The 20,368-nt window shown below is 45.9% G+C and overlaps 1 protein-coding gene across 4 annotated transcripts in view; it reads right to left on the bottom strand.

Annotated features, from left to right (window-relative positions):
- The window catches only part of GCLC (glutamate-cysteine ligase catalytic subunit), a 126,824-nt gene that overhangs the window by 37,843 nt on the left and 68,613 nt on the right, over positions 1-20,368 (bottom strand). For all 4 annotated transcript variants that reach the window (XM_078786705.1, XM_078786704.1, XM_078786707.1 and 1 more), the window contains 3 exons: positions 15,704-15,778; positions 15,262-15,378; positions 14,117-14,255 (listed from right to left, as the gene is read on the bottom strand). In XM_078786705.1, coding sequence (XP_078642831.1) covers positions 14,117-14,255; positions 15,262-15,378; positions 15,704-15,778 — 331 coding nt within the window. The remainder of the gene's footprint in view (positions 1-14,116; positions 14,256-15,261; positions 15,379-15,703; positions 15,779-20,368) is intronic.

The raw sequence follows: 20,368 nt of genomic DNA, 5'->3' as shown, positions 1-20,368 counted from the left end.
GAGGGGAGAGCAGTATTCCATTGAGCTGCGGATGAAAGCCTTGTATGTGGTGAGGAGCTCAGGTGTGCCAAGGAAGGACTTTGCACGACGGAGGATGTCCAGTCGGCGACTGGCTTTGGAGGCCAGATTTGAAATGTGGTTTTCCCAGGAAAGATCATGGCAGATAGTGAGACTCAAAAGCTTGAGTGACAGAACTTCTTGGTGTTACGTGCTCCTCCCCAAACCCCGGTCACGGTGTACCTCCGAGCCCCGAGAGGAGTCACGGCAGAAAGATGTGTTATTCTGTATGTCAAAGATCAATGGTGAAACCACACCAATTGTTACCAACAAACAAGTATTGTATTAAGGTCACACAAGAATAACAGTACAATAACAATATTAATCAATTGTACAACCAACATATCATTCCTATGATGGTACTATCAGTTTCGTACAATATAACTCATTGTGCTCCAAGTGAGCGAAAATAACATTCCCAATGTCTCTGTCCCAGCTTCAAACCAAAGTCGATCCACGCTCCAGTGATCGTCAGAACGATTTTGTATCGAGACCAGAATCCCGCTCAGTTGACAGTCACACTGCCAAAGATAGGCAAAAGTGTCCTCAAGAGGCGGCTGGGAAATCACACCTTTGGGTATGGACGTTCAACGGCTCCCAATTGGCGAACCGCAAATTCACACTCAAAATCCACGTTACACACACACACTAGGTTAACGTCTGGATGCGGTGAAATGGTTGAAGCAAGGTGAAAAACCTGGAGCGATGCGAAAATCCAGCGCGAGGCAAAATGGTCAACGGTCCGTTCGCGAGACGTCACGGCACTCCAATGATTCTCTTCGGAATCAACCGCAAAACCTGTCACGCAGGTTTATCTGTCACAGCGATAACAACTCTGTCGCAGGAATCCCTTTCCCAGGAAACCCCAAAGTTCGCTAGTGACCCCCGTTCGCCAGCGTTTGCTCCAGACCACCAAGTAGCTCGGCTCCTTCTCCGACCTTACTCGCTCCGCCTCTTCTTCCTCTTTTTTCTTCCTCCTCTTCATCCGGTTCCCGATCCGGTTTCCGGTTTCTTTTAAAACACTAACTTTTTTTACCTTTTGAAAACAGTAATCTCTATTTCACTTAAACGATAACAATAATAGTACATGCAACCAAAAATATTTACAGTGGATGAGAACCACAACAACGGAAGTGACGAATCCATAACACTTGGAGAAGATTATTCAGAAAGTGGATGGGAGGGTTGTCCAGTCGGTCTTTTCGGAGAGACATCGTAAGAGTGTGAGATTTGTCAGGATTGAAAGTCATGTTCCACTTGCTTGCCGCGTCTGTGATTTTGTCCAGGTCTGCAGAGAGTGAGGAGGTTGCAGACTGCCAATCTGAGGGATGAGGAATGGAGCGGCAGAGAGTGGAGTCATCAGCAAAGAGATAGAGAGGATTTTCAAGGGAGTCGGAGAGATCATTGATGAAGACCAGAAAAAGCACAGGGCCCAGAACACTGCCTTGGGGAACTCCAGCCTGAACAGGAAGAGGAGATGAGAGAAACCCATTCAGGGCCACACGTTGACTACGACTGGAGAGGAAGTCCGCCAGCCAAGCGTGGAGATTTCCATGGATACCAAAGGAGGAGAGTTTGGTGAGCAGAGCGGGGTGCCAGACCGTATGAAGGCACGTGATATGTCAAGGGAGACAGCTCTAATTTCCTGTTTGGCAATGAGGACCTCCATCCATTGTTGAGACAGCAGAAGCAGCATGTCCAGAGTAGAGTGACCTGGTCTGAAACCAAATTGATGATCAGAGATCAAGCCATTGGAGAAGAGGAAAGATTTCATATCCAAAGCAATGATGGATTCCATGACTTTGCTGATAATTGGGAGAAGGCTGATTGGTCTGTAGTTGCTCGGATCTGTTTTTGCACCTTTTTTGTGTAAAGCGGTCTTGTTGGCTGATTTCGAAGCAGATGGCAGGTGACCTTGCGCAAAAGAGGGTGAAGAGAACAGAGAGAGGGAGTGAAAGAGCGGAAGAACAGAATTTTAGGAACCGTGGGCTGATGCCGTCAGGTCCAGTTGCAGAATCAGAGTCGAGGGTTGACAGAAACTTTTCCCCCTCGTCAGGAGGAAAGAACACAGAGTCCAGGAGCAGCTGGGTACGACTGGGTACGGTGGGTACAGAGAGGGATGGGTTTGGGACACAAGATTTAGAGGCAAACACAGAGTTGAGGCATTCAGCGGAGTCAGCTGTGTAGCCGTTTGAGGTAAGGGAGGGGATGGAGGGGGAACAAACACCAGAAACAGATTTGACCAGACGCCACCAGGATTTGGAAGAGGGAGAAAGATAAGAGAGTTCGGTCTTGAGAACGGAGAGAAATAATTGTTTCCTGGTTCTCCTGAGGGTGGCCACACACTTGTTTCGGGCTTTGTGAAAGGAAATGAGATTTCCTTCCGTTGGATTTGCTTTCCAGGAGACGAAGGCAAGTTGTTTCTGGGAAACAGCCTCACCACAAGATTCCGTGTACCATGGACGGGAGGAAGGGTATGACAACTGAAGACGAGATGGGATAAATCTGTGCATGAGAGAGAGCAATTTACTTTGGAAGAATTCCCAGGATGAGTTGATGTCAGAGGCGGTAGAGATGGGAGACCAGTCCAGATGATTGATGGCTGCTTGAAGACCGTGCCAGTTGGCCTGAGGGAAATGCCAGACTTGTCGACGCTGAGGAGGCTCCATGAGAATGGTCAGAGAGATGTCCACTTTAACAAGAACATGATCAGATGAGCCGATTGGAGCAGAAGAAGAGCAGCAGACATTTTCAGAGAAGTTAGTCATAACCAAGTCCAGAAGAGAAGATGCTCCATTGACTGAGATCTGGGTCGGGAAATTAACAGATTGTGTCAGTCCCAGTGAGTCGCAGAAATCCTTTGCTGAGGAGCCATGGCTGGTGAGAGAGGTACCCACACCCAGCCAACTGGCATGGTGACAATAGAAATCACCACATATGAGGAAGAGAGAGTTGGGAGGAGTAGCTAGAGGTTGGTCCATATTACCAGACAGCGAGATGTAGATGGAGTCATCACTGTTTGGTGGAGGGTACAACACACAAATGAACAAGAGGTGGGAGCGAAGGGGAAGCCGTAACAAGAGGTGGGAGCGAAGGGGAAGCCGTAGCCAGAGGTATTCCTGGGGGTGAGGTGGAGAGAGGGCAGTGCAGGGCGAGTGAGAAAGAGAGTTTTTGATAAAGATAGCAACCCCACCTCCAGTACGAGGCTCAGGTCTATCATACCGGAGGAGGGAGTAACCCGGGAGAGATACTAAGGAATCAGAGACATCATGAAGGAGGAAAGTTTCTGTTAAGCAGATCACGTCTGGTTTGTCAGAAGCAACCTGCATGGAGAGATCGGTTAAGTTTGAACGAAGGCCCCGGATGTTTGAGGTCCATACCGTTAATGAAGAGGAAGGGGGAGCATCGGATACAGAATGGGGGGGGGGGGGGGGGAGGGGTAGGCTAAAATGTGGAAGAGGAGGAAGAGGTAGGGAGAGCTGTTGAAGGTGTGTCAGAGATTTCGGAATAGCTCGGAGAAAGGGAAGGATGGGGCGGACAAAAGGCTTGATGGCGATTGGGTGAGGCTAAGTGAGGTGTTATTTGAGGAGGGGGAAGAGCGAGGCAGAAGGTTGGGGGAGATGGAGGTGAGAGTTGGAAGGGGGGAAGAAGTGGGGACAATGCTTTGAGGAGGGGGGGGGGGGGGAAATGGAGAAGAAATGAGGGTGGGGAGATTTGAAGGGCAGGGGCGAGGGGGGAGTTTATGAGGGGAGGGGTTCAGGGGGATTTTAGGAGGGAAGGGACAAGGGGAGGGATTTGAAAGGGATGGCAGGTGGGGTAGATTTGGAGGGGAGGGGTGAGGGGGGAGTCTAGGAGGGGAGGAGCGAGGGGGAGTCCAGGAGGGGAGGGGTGTGGGGGGAGTTTAGGAGGGAAGGGGCAAGGGGGGAGATTTGAAAGGGATGGGTGATGGGGAGGATTTGGAGGGGAGGGGCAAGGGGGAAGATTTGAAAGGGATGGGTGATGGGGAAGATTTGGAGGGGAGGGGTGATCGGGAAGATTTGGAGGGGAGGGGTGAGATTGGATTTTAGAAAATGTACGATTAATGGGAAACGAACAACAACAACAACAACAACAACAACAACAACAACAACATGCATTTTAAGGCCATTTTCCCTGCGAGAGTGTGGGTTATCCTTGTGGTCCCCATGACAATCTTTTCCATTTTGCCCTATTTTCTGCATCTCTCCTTGTTAACCCGCTTGCCCGCATTTCTTCTTCCACCATCTTTAGCCAAGTCTTTCTCGGTCTTCCCCGTCCTCTACTTCCTTCTACATTTATTTCCATCACTCTTCTCAACCAGTCACTTTCATCCTTCCTCTACACGTGACCAAACCATCTCAACCTGTTCCTCTTCACAGCATCCATCACAGGCTCTATTCCTATCATCTTTCGCAATTCATCATTTGTCTTCCTCTCTCTCAACGATACTCCGCACATCCACCGAACCATTCGCATTTCCACCCTTTCCAGCCTTCGTTGCTGCTCTACATTCATGACCCATGTCTCGCTCCCATAAATCATAACACTTCTCACACATGCAGCATACACCTTTCCCTTCAGCTTCAACGACACTCCCCTCCTCATCAGCACGCCACTCAGTTCCCGAAACTTCTTCCATGCACATCTCACTCTAGCAACCGTTGCCGGGTCTGATCCACTTTCTCCATTCAGCATGTCTCCGAGGTAGCAAAATGTTTTCACACCTTCCAGCTTCACGCCGTCTCCAAGATCCAACTCAACATTTCCTCCATCTGCAGCTCCCTCTGTGCACACCTTACATTTGAATGTAGCTGCCACACTGGTTAATGACCCTCTCAGACCACTACATTTTTGATGAACCCACTCAGCGCACATTGTACATTGAATGGAGTTCACTCCGACACCCTTCCTGCCCACAGCACATGGCCACTTCCCAGTTCTTTCCACCTCACCACATGCTTTACCACTTGCCATCACCTTCGTCTTTCCTAGATTCACCTTCAGACCTTTTGTCTCCATACATTCCTTCCACTTGTTCATCTTTTCCTTCAGTCCATCCATACTTTCCGCAATCAACACCAGATCATCTGCATACAACAACTCCCACGGTAAACCCTCCTTTACGTTCTGAGCCAGCACCTCCATCACAGCTACAAATAGTAGTGGACTTAGTACTGACCCCTGATGCACTCCCACGTTCACCTCAAACTCACCACTGTTCCCGTCCTTCGTCCTTACAGCTGTGCGCGCTCTTTTGCACATTGCCATCACGACTCTGATCAACCATTCCTCCACTTCTAACTTCCTCAATGCCCATGTCAATACTCGCGTGGAACCCTATCAAATGCTTTCTCCAGATCAACAAACCCAAGAAACAACTTCTTCCTCTTCTCCATGTACTTCTCCTGCAACTGCCTCACAATAAAGAGCGCGTCTGTCGTTCCTCTTCCTGGCATAAATCCAAACTGCATTTCGTCGATCTTCACCTTCTTCCTTATCCTCCTCTCTAACACCCTTTCCAATACCTTCATTCCATGCTCCAATAACTTTATCGCTCGGTACGAGCCACACTCCAGAGGGTCACCTTTCCCCTTGTATAGAGGGACGAGGGTACTCAGTTCCCAACCCACTGGAATGCGGCCTTCTTTCACCACCAGATTACAGATCTCTGTCATTCTCTTCACACCCCAACTTCCTGCTACCTTCAACATATCTCCCACAATTCCCGTCGGCCCTCCCGCCCTTTTTTTTTTTTTTTTTTTTTTTTGTTTTTGTATACAAGATCGAGGCTCGTGAAAGAGCGAACATTAATCACACAGAAAGACAAACAGACACATAAAACAAATAACATCGGGAGCGGTAGACAAGATGGGGAGAGAGGGGGAAGGACACAAACACAACATTTGAGAGCAGGGACCGAGAGACATGGAGACATCGAGAGATCTGTGGGAGGGAGAGGGCTTTGGGGGGGAGGCATGTGAAGGGGGGGGGGGGGTGGGAGAGGTATAAACATATGGACACTGCCAGGATTTCCAGGAAAGAAGTTGGAATTTCAAACAAGGTGGATCTGGGGTGAATTAGTGGGGGTAGAAAAGATCAAGGTTATGGATGGGGGAAGATAAGAGATGGTGGTGAACAGCTGTTTTAAAGACCTGGAGGGAGGAAAGGGATTGAAGGGAGTGTGGGAGTTTGTTCCACAGGCGGGAGAAAAGAGGAATGAAAGAGTGAAGGTGAGCAGAGAGCCGAGATTTCGGCAGTTTAACCATCAGAGGGTTGCTGGCAGATCTTGTGCGACCTGTAGGAATATTTGGGGGACAGGGCACAGAGAGAGCTGGGGGAGCAAGGCCGGAGAGGAGTCGGTGGAAGACAGAAAGGCCACCTACCTGCCTGCGGTGAGTGAGTGAAAGGCCCTCAGAGATAGCTTCATCGCGGGAGATTCCAATGATTTTGAAAGCTTTGGATTCAACAGCGTGAAGCCGAGCCAGGTGTGAGGCAGGAGCACCAGCCCATAGGGGAGAACAGTATTCCATTGAGCTGCGGATGAAAGCCTTGTATGTGGTGAGGAGCTCAGGTGTGCCGAGGAAGGACTTCGCACGACGGAGGATGCCCAGTCGGCGACTGGCTTTGGAGGCCAGCTTGGAAATGTGGTTTTCCCAAGAAAGATCATGGCAGATAGTGAGACCCAAAAGCTTGAGTGACAGAACTTCTTGGAGAGGATTGTTGAGAAAGTAGATGGGAGGGTTGTCCAGTCGATCTTTTCAGAGAGACATAGTAAGAGAGTAAGATTTGTCAGGATTGAAAGACATGTTCCACTTGTTTGACCAGTCTGTGATATTGTCCAGGTCTTCAGAGAGTGAGGAGGCTGCAGACTGCCGATCTGAGGGAAGAGGAATGGAGCGGCAGAGAGTGGAGTCATCAGCAAAGAGATAGAGAGGATTTTCCAGAGAGTCGGAGAGATCATTGATAAAGACCAGAAAAAGTACAGGGCCCAGCACACTTCCTTGGGGAACTCCAGCCTGAACAGGAAGGGGAGATGAGAGAAATCCATTCAGGGCCACACGTTGACTACGACCAGAGAGGAAGTCCGCAAGCCATGCATGGAGATTTCCATGGATACCATAGGAGGAGAGTTTGGTGAGCAGAGCTGGGTGCCAGACCGTATCAAAGGCCCGTGATATGTCAAGGGAGACAGCTCTGATTTCCTGTTTGGCATTGAGGACCTCCATCCATTGTTGAGACAGCAGAAGCAGCATGTCCAGAGTAGAGTGACCTGGTCTGAAACCAAATTGATGATCAGAGATCAAGCCATTGGAGAAGAGGAAAGATTTCATATCCGAAGCAATGATGGATTCCATGACTTTGCTGATAATTGGGAGCAGGCTGATTGGTCTGTAGTTGCAAGGATCTGTTTTTGCACCTTTTTTGTGTAAAGCGGTAATGTTAGCTGATTTCCAGGATGCTGGCAGATGACCTTGAGCAAAAGATAGAGTGAAAAGAACAGAGAGAGGGTGAGATAGAGCGGCAGAGCAGGATTTTAGGACCCGTGGGCTGATGCCGTCTGGTCCAGTTGCAGAATCAGAGTCGAGGTTTGACAAAAACTCCTCCACCTTGTCAGGAGAGAAGGACACAGAGTCCAGGAGCAGTTGGGTTCGACTGGGAAAGGTGGGAACAGAGAGAGATGGGTTTGGGACTAAGGATTTCGAGGCGAACACGGAGTTGAGGCATTCGGCTTTGTCACGTGCGATGTCAACTGTGTGGCCATTTGAGGTAAGGGAGGGGATGGAGGGGGAACAAACACCAGAAACGGATTTGACCAGACGCCACCAGGATTTGGAGGAAGGAGACAGGTTTGAGAGTTCATTCTTGAGTGAGGAGAGATAGTGCTTCCTGGCACTCCTGAGGGTAGACACACACTTGTTCCGAGCTTGGTGGAAGGAACTGAGATTTCCTTCAGTTGGATTAGCCTTCCAAGAGGCAAAGGCAAGTTGTTTCAGGGCAACTGCCTCACCACAAGATTCAGTGTACCATGGACGGGAGGAAGGGTAAGACAATTGAAGGCGAGATGGGATAAATCTGTGCATGAGAGAGATCAGTTTGCTTTGGAAGAATTCCCAGGAAGAATTGATGTCAGAGGCAGTGGAGATGGGAGACCAATCCAGACGATTGATGGCTGCTTGAAGACCGTCCCAGTCGGCCTGAGTGAAATGCCAGACTCGCCGACGCTGAGGATGCTCTCTGAGAATGGCCAGAGAGATGTCCACTTTGACAAGCACATGATCAGAAGAACCGATTGGAGCAGAAGAAGAGCAGCAGACATTAGCAGGGAAGTTTGTCATAACCAAGTCTAGAAGAGAAGATACTCCATTGGCTGAGATCCGGGTCGGGAAATTGACAGATTGTGTCAATCCCAGTGAGTCACAGAAGTCCTTTGCTGAGGTGCCATGACTGGTGAGAGAGGAACCCACACCCAACCAGGTGGCATGATGACAGTTGAAGTCACCACATATGAGGAAGAGAGAGTTGGGATGAGTGGATAGAAGTTGGTCCATGTTGTCAGACATTGAAATGTAGATGGAGTCATCACTGTTTGGGGGACGGTACAGAACACATATGAACAAAAGGTGGGAGCGGAGAGGAAGCTGTAACCAGAGGTACTCCTGCGGGTGAGGAGGAAAGAGAGCAGTGCAAGGAGAGTGAGGAAGAGAGTTTTTGACAAAGATAGCCACCCCACCACCAGGCCGAGGCTCAGGTCTATCATACCGGAGGAGGGAGTAACCAGGAAGAGATATTAAGGAATCAGAGACATCTTGAAGGAGGAAAGTCTCTGTTAAGCAGATCAAGTCTGGATTGTCAGAAGCAACCTGTATGGAGAGATCAGTCAGGTTTGAGCGAAGGCCCCGGATGTTTGAGGTCCATACCGTTAATGAAGAGAGAGGGGGAGCATCGGGTACAGGACAGGGGAGGGGAGGAGTAGGGTAAGATGAAGGATGAGAGGGGGAGGTAGGGAGAGCAGTTGATAGTGTTTCAGATGTTGCAGAAGAGTTCCAAGAAAGGGAAGGATGAGGAGGATGAAAGGTTTGATGGTGAAGGGATGCGGCACAGTGAGGGGTTGTTTGAGGGGGGGCAGAGGAAAGTAGAAGGTTTGGGGGGGTGGAGGTATGAGATAGAAGGGAGACGAAGTGGGGAGGAGGCAGCTTGGAGGAGGAGGGGGGAGGAGAGAGAATTGGAGAGGAATGGTATGGGGGGAGAATTGAATGGGAGGGATTGGGGGGGAGTTTTGAAGGGGAGGAGTGAGGGGGGAGTTTAGGAGGGGAGGGGCAAGGGGGGAGTTTTGGAGGGAAGGGGCAAGGGGGGAGATCAGGAGTGGAGGGGCAAGGGGGGGGATTAGGAGGGGAGGGGCAAAGGGGGAGTTTAGGAGGGGAAGGGCAAGGGGGGAGTTCAGGAGTGGAGGGGCAAGGGGGGAGTTTAAGAGTGGAGGGGCAAGGGGGAAGTTTCGGAGTGTAGGTGCAAGGGGGGGGATTTGGATGGGAGGGGCAAGAGGGGAGTTTAGAAAGTGGATGATTAATGAAAGACGAACATTGATAACAAATTGGGTTTGTTGTGATTTTCAAGTTAGCAATCCGATTCAGAACGATGGAGGAGGGATGGAATGAATGTGAATTTAGACCATGTAGTGAGGGAGACGTATAAGATATTGAATTTCTTTTTTTTGAAGTGGAATGAGTTGGAGAGGAAATTGAGAAAAGCCTTTTAAATAGGAAGAAAAACAGCGTGTTGTAATATACCACTGAATAAAACACAGAAGGGGAAAGGTTAAACATATTTAAATAATATTTAAACAGAACTATGAACAATCTTATATGCACAAAAATACCAACGGGGGGAGAGCCGAGAGGGACCACCACGAGTCACGTGAACAGGGCAGTCACGTGAACGTGAAATAAATGTTTTTGTTTTTTTTGGGGGGGGGGGGGGGGGTGGGGATTTAGAACGTTAGACAGTATTATGTTCGGGGTAGAAGGGAAAAAACCAAGAGCCAAGCAAAACACGCTTAAGTTAACAAAACACCGACGGGGGTACAACTACAAGGCCACACACGAGGAGCAGAACACGATTAATTAATTACGAGTTACAGGAAATTCAAACCAAAACTAACTATTTAATCAAACAATATCGCATGGACGATAAAATAACGAGTTGAAATTTGACAATCTATCTGGGGAAATGGGGGAGAAACACGTGGTCGAAGAACGAACGAACGAATAAGAATGAATAAACGAATGAGCACAGAGAAGGTAATGTCTTTTTTTTTTGGTTTTTTTGAGTTGAGATTTACATAAGGAAGTAGGCTTTGGGGTGGAAAGACTGCGAAAACAGAGAACGAAAGTTTTCTACTCTTCATTGCTTTTATCGCTTCCTCAACTTCCTTCTCAGTTATCTTCTCTGCCGGTCCTAAAACTGGGTTACTCTCTATGTTGCCATCCCATTCATTCTCTGTTTTCAACAGCATTTCCATATATCTTTTCCATCTTCCTTTAATTCCATCTGGGTCCACAACGATTTGTCCCACTTCATCCTTCAAGCAACTCACCCCCATCACATCACACATCTCTTTCGCCGTCTACTTTGCAATCCTGAATACCGCTCTCTGACCCTCTTCCGAATCCAAGCGTTCTCCGAACATTTTCCGACATGCCTCCTGCGCCTTTGTTACCTCTTTCTTTGCAGCCTTCATGGCTGCCTTATAACTTTCATGCTCTGCTTTTTCTGCTCTCGTACCCTTCGCCTTCTGCCACTCCTTGAACTTCTTCCTCTTCTCATCAATCCTCTTTCCAACTTCATCATCCCACCACCATGTTTCCGAGTGCCTCAGTGGTCCTTTTGTCCATCCACATACCTCACCAACGGCTCCCAACAGACTATCTTTCATTGACATCCAACCACGTTCAAGCTCAACCACATCATCCTCTACCCCACTCAGCCTCTCTTTTAATGCCTCCCTTACTGTCACCTCTTTCAACCTCCACACCTTCATTCTCGGTTGGTACTTCACCCGCCGAGCTCTCCTCGCACCTTTCACCCTTATGTCGCAGACAACCAAGTGGTGCTGTGAAACAGCCTCCTCCCCCGGGATCACCTTTGTGTCCCGGAGGTGCCCCCTATCTCGCCTACGCACCATCAGGTAGTCAACGGTTGTCGTCGACCCACCTGATGTGTATGTAACAAGCTTATTATCCCCTTTCTGGAACTGAGTATTACAAATCAACAAATCAGCTCCATCAGCAAACTCCAAAATCCTTTCACCTTCTCCATTTCTCACACCATATCCGTAACCCCCATGAACTCCCTCAAAACCGTCCATAGTCCTTCCCACATGCCCATTTATGTCTCCTCCTACCACAACAACTTCCTCATCTTTCACGTTTTCCATCAGCTTCTCTATCGCACACCAGAACTTGTCCTTCTCTTCATCGCTCCGACCAACCTGTGGAGCATATCCCGAGATGACGTTCACCAAGAGCTTTCCAATCATCATTTTCACCATCATCAACCTATCACTCACTCGAGCAATACTCACCACACTATCTACAAACTCCTCAGAAAACAGGACCCCAACACCATTCATGCCCTCCGGGCACCCTTGCCACACAACCTTGTATTTCTGTCCCTGCCTACCCTTCACCATTCTCACACCACTTCCCTTCCATCTCGTCTCTTGCACACAACATATGTCCACTCTTCTTCTGACCAATACTTCCACCACTTCACCTGATCTCCCTGTCATTGTCCCTACATTCCATGTCCCAAACCTCAGAAACCGATCTCCACTTCGGGCTGTACCCTGCTCATATGTAGTGGTAATTGTCATGGCTCTCTTTTTGAGGCAATGTTTTTATGGCCGGATGCCCTTCCTGATGCCAACCCTCTTAGTCGCCTCTTACGACACGCAGGGATACGGTGTACCTATTCTACCCAGGGTACACATCGTGTAGACACGAAAAAAAAAAAAAAAAAAAAAGACACGGAAAAGATAAAAGAAGGGAAAATGGTTTTGTAGTGGGCCGGCACTCAGCTTTGAGTTCAATGAAGACGCTTGTAGCCGTTGGTGGTGGTTGAATGGGTCCGGTCGGTCAGCAAAAGGACCGCGCGTCGACGTGAACAAGATGGCGCCGAATCGCCACACGAGCACACAGAGCCGCAAAGCGGCGGCTAAACACCCTCATCTCTCAGCCTCCAGCCAGAAGACAGCACAGGAAGTTGCCATGGATCTGGATTCCGACCGGAGCCAAAATCGAGGACAAAGACAATCTTTTGGTGGAAACAATATGGCCGATGGTACAATTAGGGTGGTTTCAGAACCGCCCGGGCAACACCCGATCCGGTTGGTACAGAGATTACTCAGATTAGTGCTCGGGACGCAGCCAAATTCGAGTTGGGGCATGGTCTACACCCGATCGGCAACACCCGATCCGGTTGGTACAGAGATTACTCAGATTAGTGCTCGGGACGCAGCCAAGTTCGAGTTGGGGCATGGTCTATGTAGATCCGAGAAGCGCTGAAAACTCCATCAGATTGAAAGAAGAAGAAGATGCTGAGAAGGAAGAAACTCCATCAGATTGAATGAAGAAGAAGATGCTGTGAAGGAAGAAGAGCACGTGGTCCCCTGTTTCGCTGTCCCTCGGTTCTGTTGTAGCAGAATGAATTGTCCCGAAGTTACAAACACCGAGCTGTGTCCGATGAACCGAGATCTCTCAGGTGAGAAACACAAGGTGAACCCTCCGGGATCCACGAGAATCTCCGATGGGAGGAACCTGCTCGGTCTGGGAGAATCACCAGAATAATGGGAAATGAACATTGATTGCAAAATGAGTTTCTTGTGACCTTCGAGTTAAAAATACGTTTAAGGACACTGGAGGGGGGGGTGGAGTGCAGGTGAGTTTAGGGAATGTATGAAAGAGGCAATGTAAGAGATGGAATTTTTTTTTGGAATGAATAGATTTGGTGGGCAAGTCGAAAGCAACCTTTTAAAGAAGAAGAAAAAAAAGGTGTTATAATATACGACAGAATGCAGCACTTCAGGGGAAAGGTTAAACATTTTAAAGTTTAACAGTGAAAACTATCTGGGGAATGGGGGTGAAACACGTGGTCAAAGAACGAACGAACGAATGAATAAGAACAACGAACAAACGAATAAGAACAACGAATAAGAACAGAGAAGGAAATGTTTTTTTTTTTTTTTTTTTTTTTGAGTTGAGCTTTTCAACAAGGAAGTAGGCTATTGGGTGAAAAGACTGGGAAAAACAGAGAACGGAAGTAATTGGAGCACAATCGACGGACCGCTGAGAGAAAAACAACGCCTCAAGGTAGGACACAGTAGGCCGACAAGGCCTCAAAAGACACGACACGAATTAACACGATTTTCTGTACAGGTATGAAAGATTAACACCGATAATTTTCCTAGGGACCCACTGTCGGTACACACACCATTAAATAAATGCAGTTTTGACGAAAATACAAATGGGAACAATTATTTAACTTCGATAGCGTGGAGAGCGTGGACAGCTTAGAAAAAACGTAACCTCGCCGGCAAGACCGGAAGCGGAAGTCGAGTGCCATCAGAAAAAGTCCGAGTGCCATCAGAAAAACCAAGCAAAATTTCAGAGCAAAATAGGATAAGATGTCACACTTTGCAAAAAAAAATCATTTATGTCATTCCATGTCTTAAAACCTACATACGTCGATTCTGAGTACAATCGAGGCCCAGACTTTGGAGTGGGGGGAAAAGTATCGACTTACACAATGAAAAATATGGTATTTGGTGTCAGACTTATTGGTAAAAGATGGACGGGAATAACACTTCCAAAAAAAAAAACCAAGCAAAATGAACTTTTGGAAGTCAAATTTAAGAGCAAAATAGGATAGGTACTGAAATAAATGTAAAGCACCAAGGAACAACTGATGGAAGAATTCCACAGGTGAAAGAAACTCGTAAAAACTGGAATGAATAAATTAGGGTCACATGCTATTGCCTCAGACGTGCCTGCTTGCAGCAGCTGCTCGTACAGTTTCTCATCCTTCACAAGCTCCAAGTCATTGTATTTTTCACCAAATATGGACAGGTAGCTGTCGATGGAGTCATAGCGGGACTTGTGAATACGAAACTTACAGTTCTTCAGAGGCTGCAAGCACAAAATCAGGCAGCAGCATGCAAAGATAAATGCTTGAAGTCGATGTGTATTTGCTCTGCGTTCTATTAACCGATTGGAGGGAAGCGTGGGATATAAAGTGCCATCAGAAAGTATTCACACCCCTTGACTTTTTCACATTTTATTGTGTTACAGCCTGAATTGAAAATTGATTAAATTGAGATTATTTTGTCACTGATTTACACATAACACCGAATAAAGTCAAAATGGAAATTGTTTGAGAAATTTATACAAAATAATGAAACATGAAATACCTGTTATGTGCCTTTTTCTCCTAATAATGGAGCTCACTATGCTCTTGGGAACTTTCAACACTCGAGAAACTGTTTTAAACCCTCCCCAGATCTATGCCTCCTTACAATTCTTTCTCGGAGTTCTACAGACAGTTCCTTGGACTTCATGGTCGAGTTTCTGCTCTGACATGCACTGTCAACTGTGGGACCATATATAGCAAGGTGTGTTTCTTCCTAAATCATGTCCAATCACTTGAAATGGCCACAAGTGGACTCCAATCAAGTTGCAGACATCTTAAGGATGCTCAATTTGGAGTGTCATAGCAAAGGGGTTGAATACTTATTAACTCGAGACATTTCAGCTTTTCAGTTATTTTTTTGTAGAAATGTATTTTTTTAAATTTCACTTTGACATTATGGGATATTATGTGTGGATAAGTGACAAAAAATTCAATTCAACCCATTTTAAATTCACGTTGTAACACAACAAAATGTGAAAAAAGTCAAGGGGTGGGAATACTTTCTGAAGGGAGGTGGGAATGCAGCCTCTGGAAAGCTGTTCCACATGCTGGACGGGTGAGGAACAAAACAGTTGAGGTTACACCCTTGCATCACCAAGGTTACATATACTTGTTATAAAAATCACATCAAGGAATTCAATACATCCAAATCCTTTAAATTAACCGATCTCTCCAGCAATCAGTAAAGGCATTATCTGACTCGGCCCAACTCTGCATCGAGTTTACCTCCAAGCCTCTCTCCTCTCGTGTCCTGTCGTCCACAGAAGCAGCAATGACGCCCCACCGGCAGTCAATATCCGAGACATACCCTCGATATAGTGGTGAGGCTGCACTCAAAGCCATCTGCGTGGGCGATAGGGAGCGTTGATGGTGGAAAATGCACATGTCGGGAGAATACTGGTTTAAGCGATTTTGTTTCAACCAAAATAGTACTGCTGCATCATGTGAGCTTCTCGCCATTGCTTTGCGCATAACAATATCATGATTACCGGAAAACCATTCACTTTTCACACTTCATAATTCATAGCGTTTTGGCCTCTCCCTTACAGTTTGTTCTTCACAGAAGTTAAGGCTCAGGGAAGAACTGGGACAATAGAGAACAGCTGACAAACTGTTCATGTACCTAGAGAACAGCTGACAAACATAACAGCAGTACTTGTCAACTCACCACAATGGGACATAATGGAGCGAGCTGGTCATACAGGTACCTTGCCTCCGAAATGCTGCATGCCTGGAAGGTAAGCTGGGGAAACAGGTAAATTTCATAAAACTCATCTTCTTGCACAAAAAAAATAAATCCGAGGAGCTTTCATTGTTTTAGGTTTAAGGGTTTATTAAATAATAACAATCGTTCAAGTGAGTCTCCGTGACAAATTGAATTCCAAACAATGTCAGTGAAGGCACGGTGTGTTTCCAAGTCGCAATGACTACACGGGTTCGGTGAAAGCCCACGACTCGATTGAATACAAAACAAGAAACAGACCTTAAGAACCTGTAACAATAATAACAAAGTGAGCACTCGGAAAACAGACATCAAAAAGAATCCCACGGAGCGTAATATCAACAATGGAAGTTTTACCGAATGACTGGGCATTCAAGAGGAAGTTGCATACACAAAGCAAGCTGAAATAAGGCCTTGCCTTCAAAACACAAATCAAACCCGTGATCGTTACTAAATCAACAAACAGAAAGAAATCATCAGAAATGACAAATCGTTTAAAAAGTCCTCATCTAGGAGGGGTACCAAGCTTCCGACTGATAGAATGAACCGTTATCCACAAACATTACACTCAAGCATCCAATGGACTCATTCAAAGAGGTCTCTGGATGTGTGGCTCACAGAAGGCGACATCTTCCCAATCCCAAATTCTGATGGAGCACAACTTCCTCAAAAATAGAATGAGAGCATGCCTACCAACAACATACAAACTCTTGACAGAAGAGATGTACAAATATTTAACAGAACAGAGATGCCTGGAGGAAGAACAGAAACCTCCACTTACAGGTTTCCTTTGCTGCACAAGATTCACAATCTTCTGTGCTCTGAGAAACGATCAGTTCCAAAGGTGATACCTGTTTTGGAATAGTCTTGTTTAACAGTTGCTGATTGTTGCAAGTTGCAAGATTGCAGTTGTTGGTGTGAATTTGTTAATGCAATTAACTTGTACCAGAACAGTTTGTGTGACCGGAACAGCTCGCGTGTTTTATTGTGTGCCTTTGGCCTTGTTCTGGGTTGTTGTAGTTTTCTCTTCTCCTTTTCCTATTCATTCAGTCCCCTGCCTGTTGCCCCACACATTGTCTCCCTTCCCCTTCTGTCACCTTGCTCTTCCACGAGCCTCAACTCTGATTAAAACAATAGAGTGCATCAAACATCTTACCCCATGCATTATTAAGCAAAAGGACATGGGAAGGGTCTTTTAAACTCTTGCTTTGCATTTCTGAGCAGTCTATATCTAAATAGCCGAACTGTGGTTTTTGATTGTATGGACGGAGTATGTATGTATGTATGTATGTATGTATGTATGTGTGAGTAAATCGGTGGGCGGACTGTAGAAGGACTGCCTTATACCCATTAGCTGGACAGCTGGCCTCAGCCGCCATGTACCTGCTCGGATCGGCCAAAGCCATCTGTGGAAGCATTATACACTATTCACAATTGCTGTCTTCCATTTTGTTTTTCCTTGCAGTGTAAATTAAGCATTGATCATCAAATATATATTGAAAGATCGGAACCGATAGCCGACACGGACATGAGAAGGGCTCAGAATTTTGGCCTTCAGGTCTCGAATGGCTTCTTTCTCTGAAGAGATTGTGTTGTTGTGAAGGTAACATGTGAAGATAATATGTTGCATGCTGCCTTGGTGTTTTTTTCTTTCTCCGAAGCGATCGGGTTGTTATGTGTGCTTTGTACATGAGGCAACATGGCATATTTGCAGGTAACCTGGGAGATAAAGGCGATTTGCAAGATATAAAATTTGACAGCAATGTCATCTTCAGGGGGTGCTGTAAAGTGTTGAAGTACTCTAAATCCAGTTCTTTCTAGAAAAGGTAGAGGAAAGAGAAAGTTACAAGTGTTTTCGAGGACGATCAGCTGAAAGTGGAGGAATCACACAGACCTTAACCACCAAGGTATGATTATATTTACCCAACGGAGCTGTGTATTCTCTTGATGAAGTGCTCCCCCACCTCTAATGCTCTCTGTCTGTTAAGCGGAAGTTCATTGTGCTCAACTCATCTATATTTCCTAAGAGCCGCAATTTTGTCTGAACCTCGATATTCCCCAATGCTGATATTGCAAGCGGAAAATGTGATTGGTCGAGATGGCGTAAAATTCGTAATATTTTGTCAAAGTAATGTACAATACGACTAAATTTGAGGTTTCAGAAAGTGCCAAGAAGGTATTTGTGTTCTACATATTGTTCAAGTATATAATTCAATTGAAGGAAAATAAATTTTAGAGGCTGTGGAAAAAAAACAAAAAAACGTATTTTAGGATGTTTACTGCCGTTGATGCACCGCCTTTTACACCACCTTAGTTGACATGTTAAATTAGTTTTCATGTCTGTTGTTTGTGTCCTTCATGAAATCCCTAAATAACAGGAAATTTAATGTTTAGAATGATTTTCAATTTGTTTGACTTCTGGACAGACTAAGTACAATTACCTTCCGTCTCTGTAGGCAAATGTGCTCGGGATGAGATACCGTACAATTTGCCAAATTCAGAGCCAAAGTAATACTGATAATCTGCAGGTTGGTGCTCTGATTCAGGTTGTGATTAGTGTTCCAAAATGTTCGAAATATAAAATTAAAATGATATCAAGTTGTTCCTCGATCATAGACTGACGTCTGTAGACAGGGACGGACAGACAGCGTGACCCAATTGCTTCACCCCACTTTGAGCTTTGCATGCCAGGTAATAAAAGGAGTTAAAGGATGGAGAATAAATGTCTGGTTAAGTACAGATCACGTCTTGCTCAACAAAGCCATACTCCAAAACTGCAGAAAATAAAAACAAACAAATAAGCACCAACTCAATGGCATAGACCAAAGACAAGACAGCATGAGAACGAGTCCCTCTCTCATGGATCGTAATGCACTAAACTGTGCAAGATAGACTCAAAATTGACCAAAATGAAGCGCAATGAATTGATGGAGCACAAGCTTGATCCTACATCACTCGGAAGGACCAATTCAAATCGGTGATGGTAAAATACGAAGCTTTCTCGTCTCCACTCTCATGCGTGGTGTTTGATCCTTTTATAAGCAAAACAATCAACGACAAAGGAAATTAATAAAATCTCACCACAAACAGGAAATAATTGAAATGGGACAAACAAAGTGGCACGCCTATTATAATACAAGAACCATCGAAATGTGTTTGCCCCAAACAAAGAAAGACTAAGAAAGAACAGCTTAAGCTGATAAAACACCATTCTGAATGAATAGAAATGGAGCTTGGACTCGACAAATGCACAAACTGTACATCGACAGCATCAGCAACAAAAACAAAACGTCAAAATCGACTTTGGAACAACAATACACCTGATAGGTAAGCAGTGTGGTGTAGGTTTATGATCTCAGGTGTATCTGCAACGATTACGTCATGCCGTTTCAAAACATAGGGGCAATACCCCTGGTGCTCACCTGATAGATTAAACAGTATACCACAATGACTAAAGAGATTTTAAGCCAATTTGAATGGTTTCTAGAAGACAGGGCAGCATGCAGAATCATACCAACATAATCAAAAGACTTTAAACAAACAAACAAAAAAAACCAATATTTTTTTTTTTCTAATGAAGACCCCAATTTTTCTAATAGCTTGAACAAACATTCGTACATCACGGGTGATGAAGGTTGTGGTGAGGTTTCCTTGAAATTGTGTATGCAGTTTCAGAGAAAAGCGCAAATACCTATTTTGGGGGGTAACCCCCCGGTAGACCCCTCACGGGCCGATTTTTTTTTAATGCTGTGAAGAATCTTTGGTACAACACAGGTGATCAAGGTTGTTGTCAAGTTTCATCAGAATTGCGTGTGTATATTCTGAGAAAAAAGCAAATACCTATTTTGAGGGACAACGCCCCCATACATCCCCTCAGCGCCCGATTTTTTTTAATGCCGCAAGCAAACTTTGGTACATCACGGGTGATGAAGGTTGTAGTCAAGTTTCATTGAAATATTATTTGTAGTTTCAGAGAAAAAAGCAAATTCCTATTGTGGGGGGTCAAACCTGGATCCACTTTGACCCCCGGTAGACCCCCTTAAATCCCGATTATTTTCGTGCCATGAACAAACTTTGGTACATCACGGGTGATGAAGGTTTTGGTCAAGTTCCCTTAAAAATCGTGTGTGTAGTTTCAGAGAAGAAAGCACATATCTATTTTGGGGGGTCAAACCTGGACCCACTTTTACTCCCCCCCCCCCCCCCCTTCCCTACAACCCATTAAACTGCGATTTTCTTAGTGCAGTGAACAAACTTCGGTACATCACGGGTGATTAAGGTTGTGGTCAAGTTTCATCGAAATATTGTGTCGTTTCAGAGAATAAAGCAAATTCCTATTTTGGGGCGGTCAAACCTGGATCCACTTTGACCCCCGGTAGACCCCCTTAGAACCAGATTTTTATTTTTTAATGCCGTGAACAAACTTTAGTCACAACACAACAAATATAATTTGTGCCAACTTTGGTCGCAATCTCATCAGCAGTTTCGGAGAAGAAATTTTAAGGGTTTATGGACGGACGGACTGACAACGCACCATTGCATAAGCTCCCATGAACTTCGTTCCAGGTGAGCTAAAAAATAAATGTATCCTGTGAGCACAGACAACCGGAA

The sequence above is a fragment of the Myxine glutinosa genome, chromosome 11 (genome assembly GCF_964187855.1).
Source record: "Myxine glutinosa chromosome 11, kmMyxGlut1.1, whole genome shotgun sequence".
Lineage (NCBI taxonomy): Eukaryota > Metazoa > Chordata > Myxini > Myxiniformes > Myxinidae > Myxine > Myxine glutinosa.
This window is presented reverse-complemented; position numbering and strand designations above follow the sequence as displayed.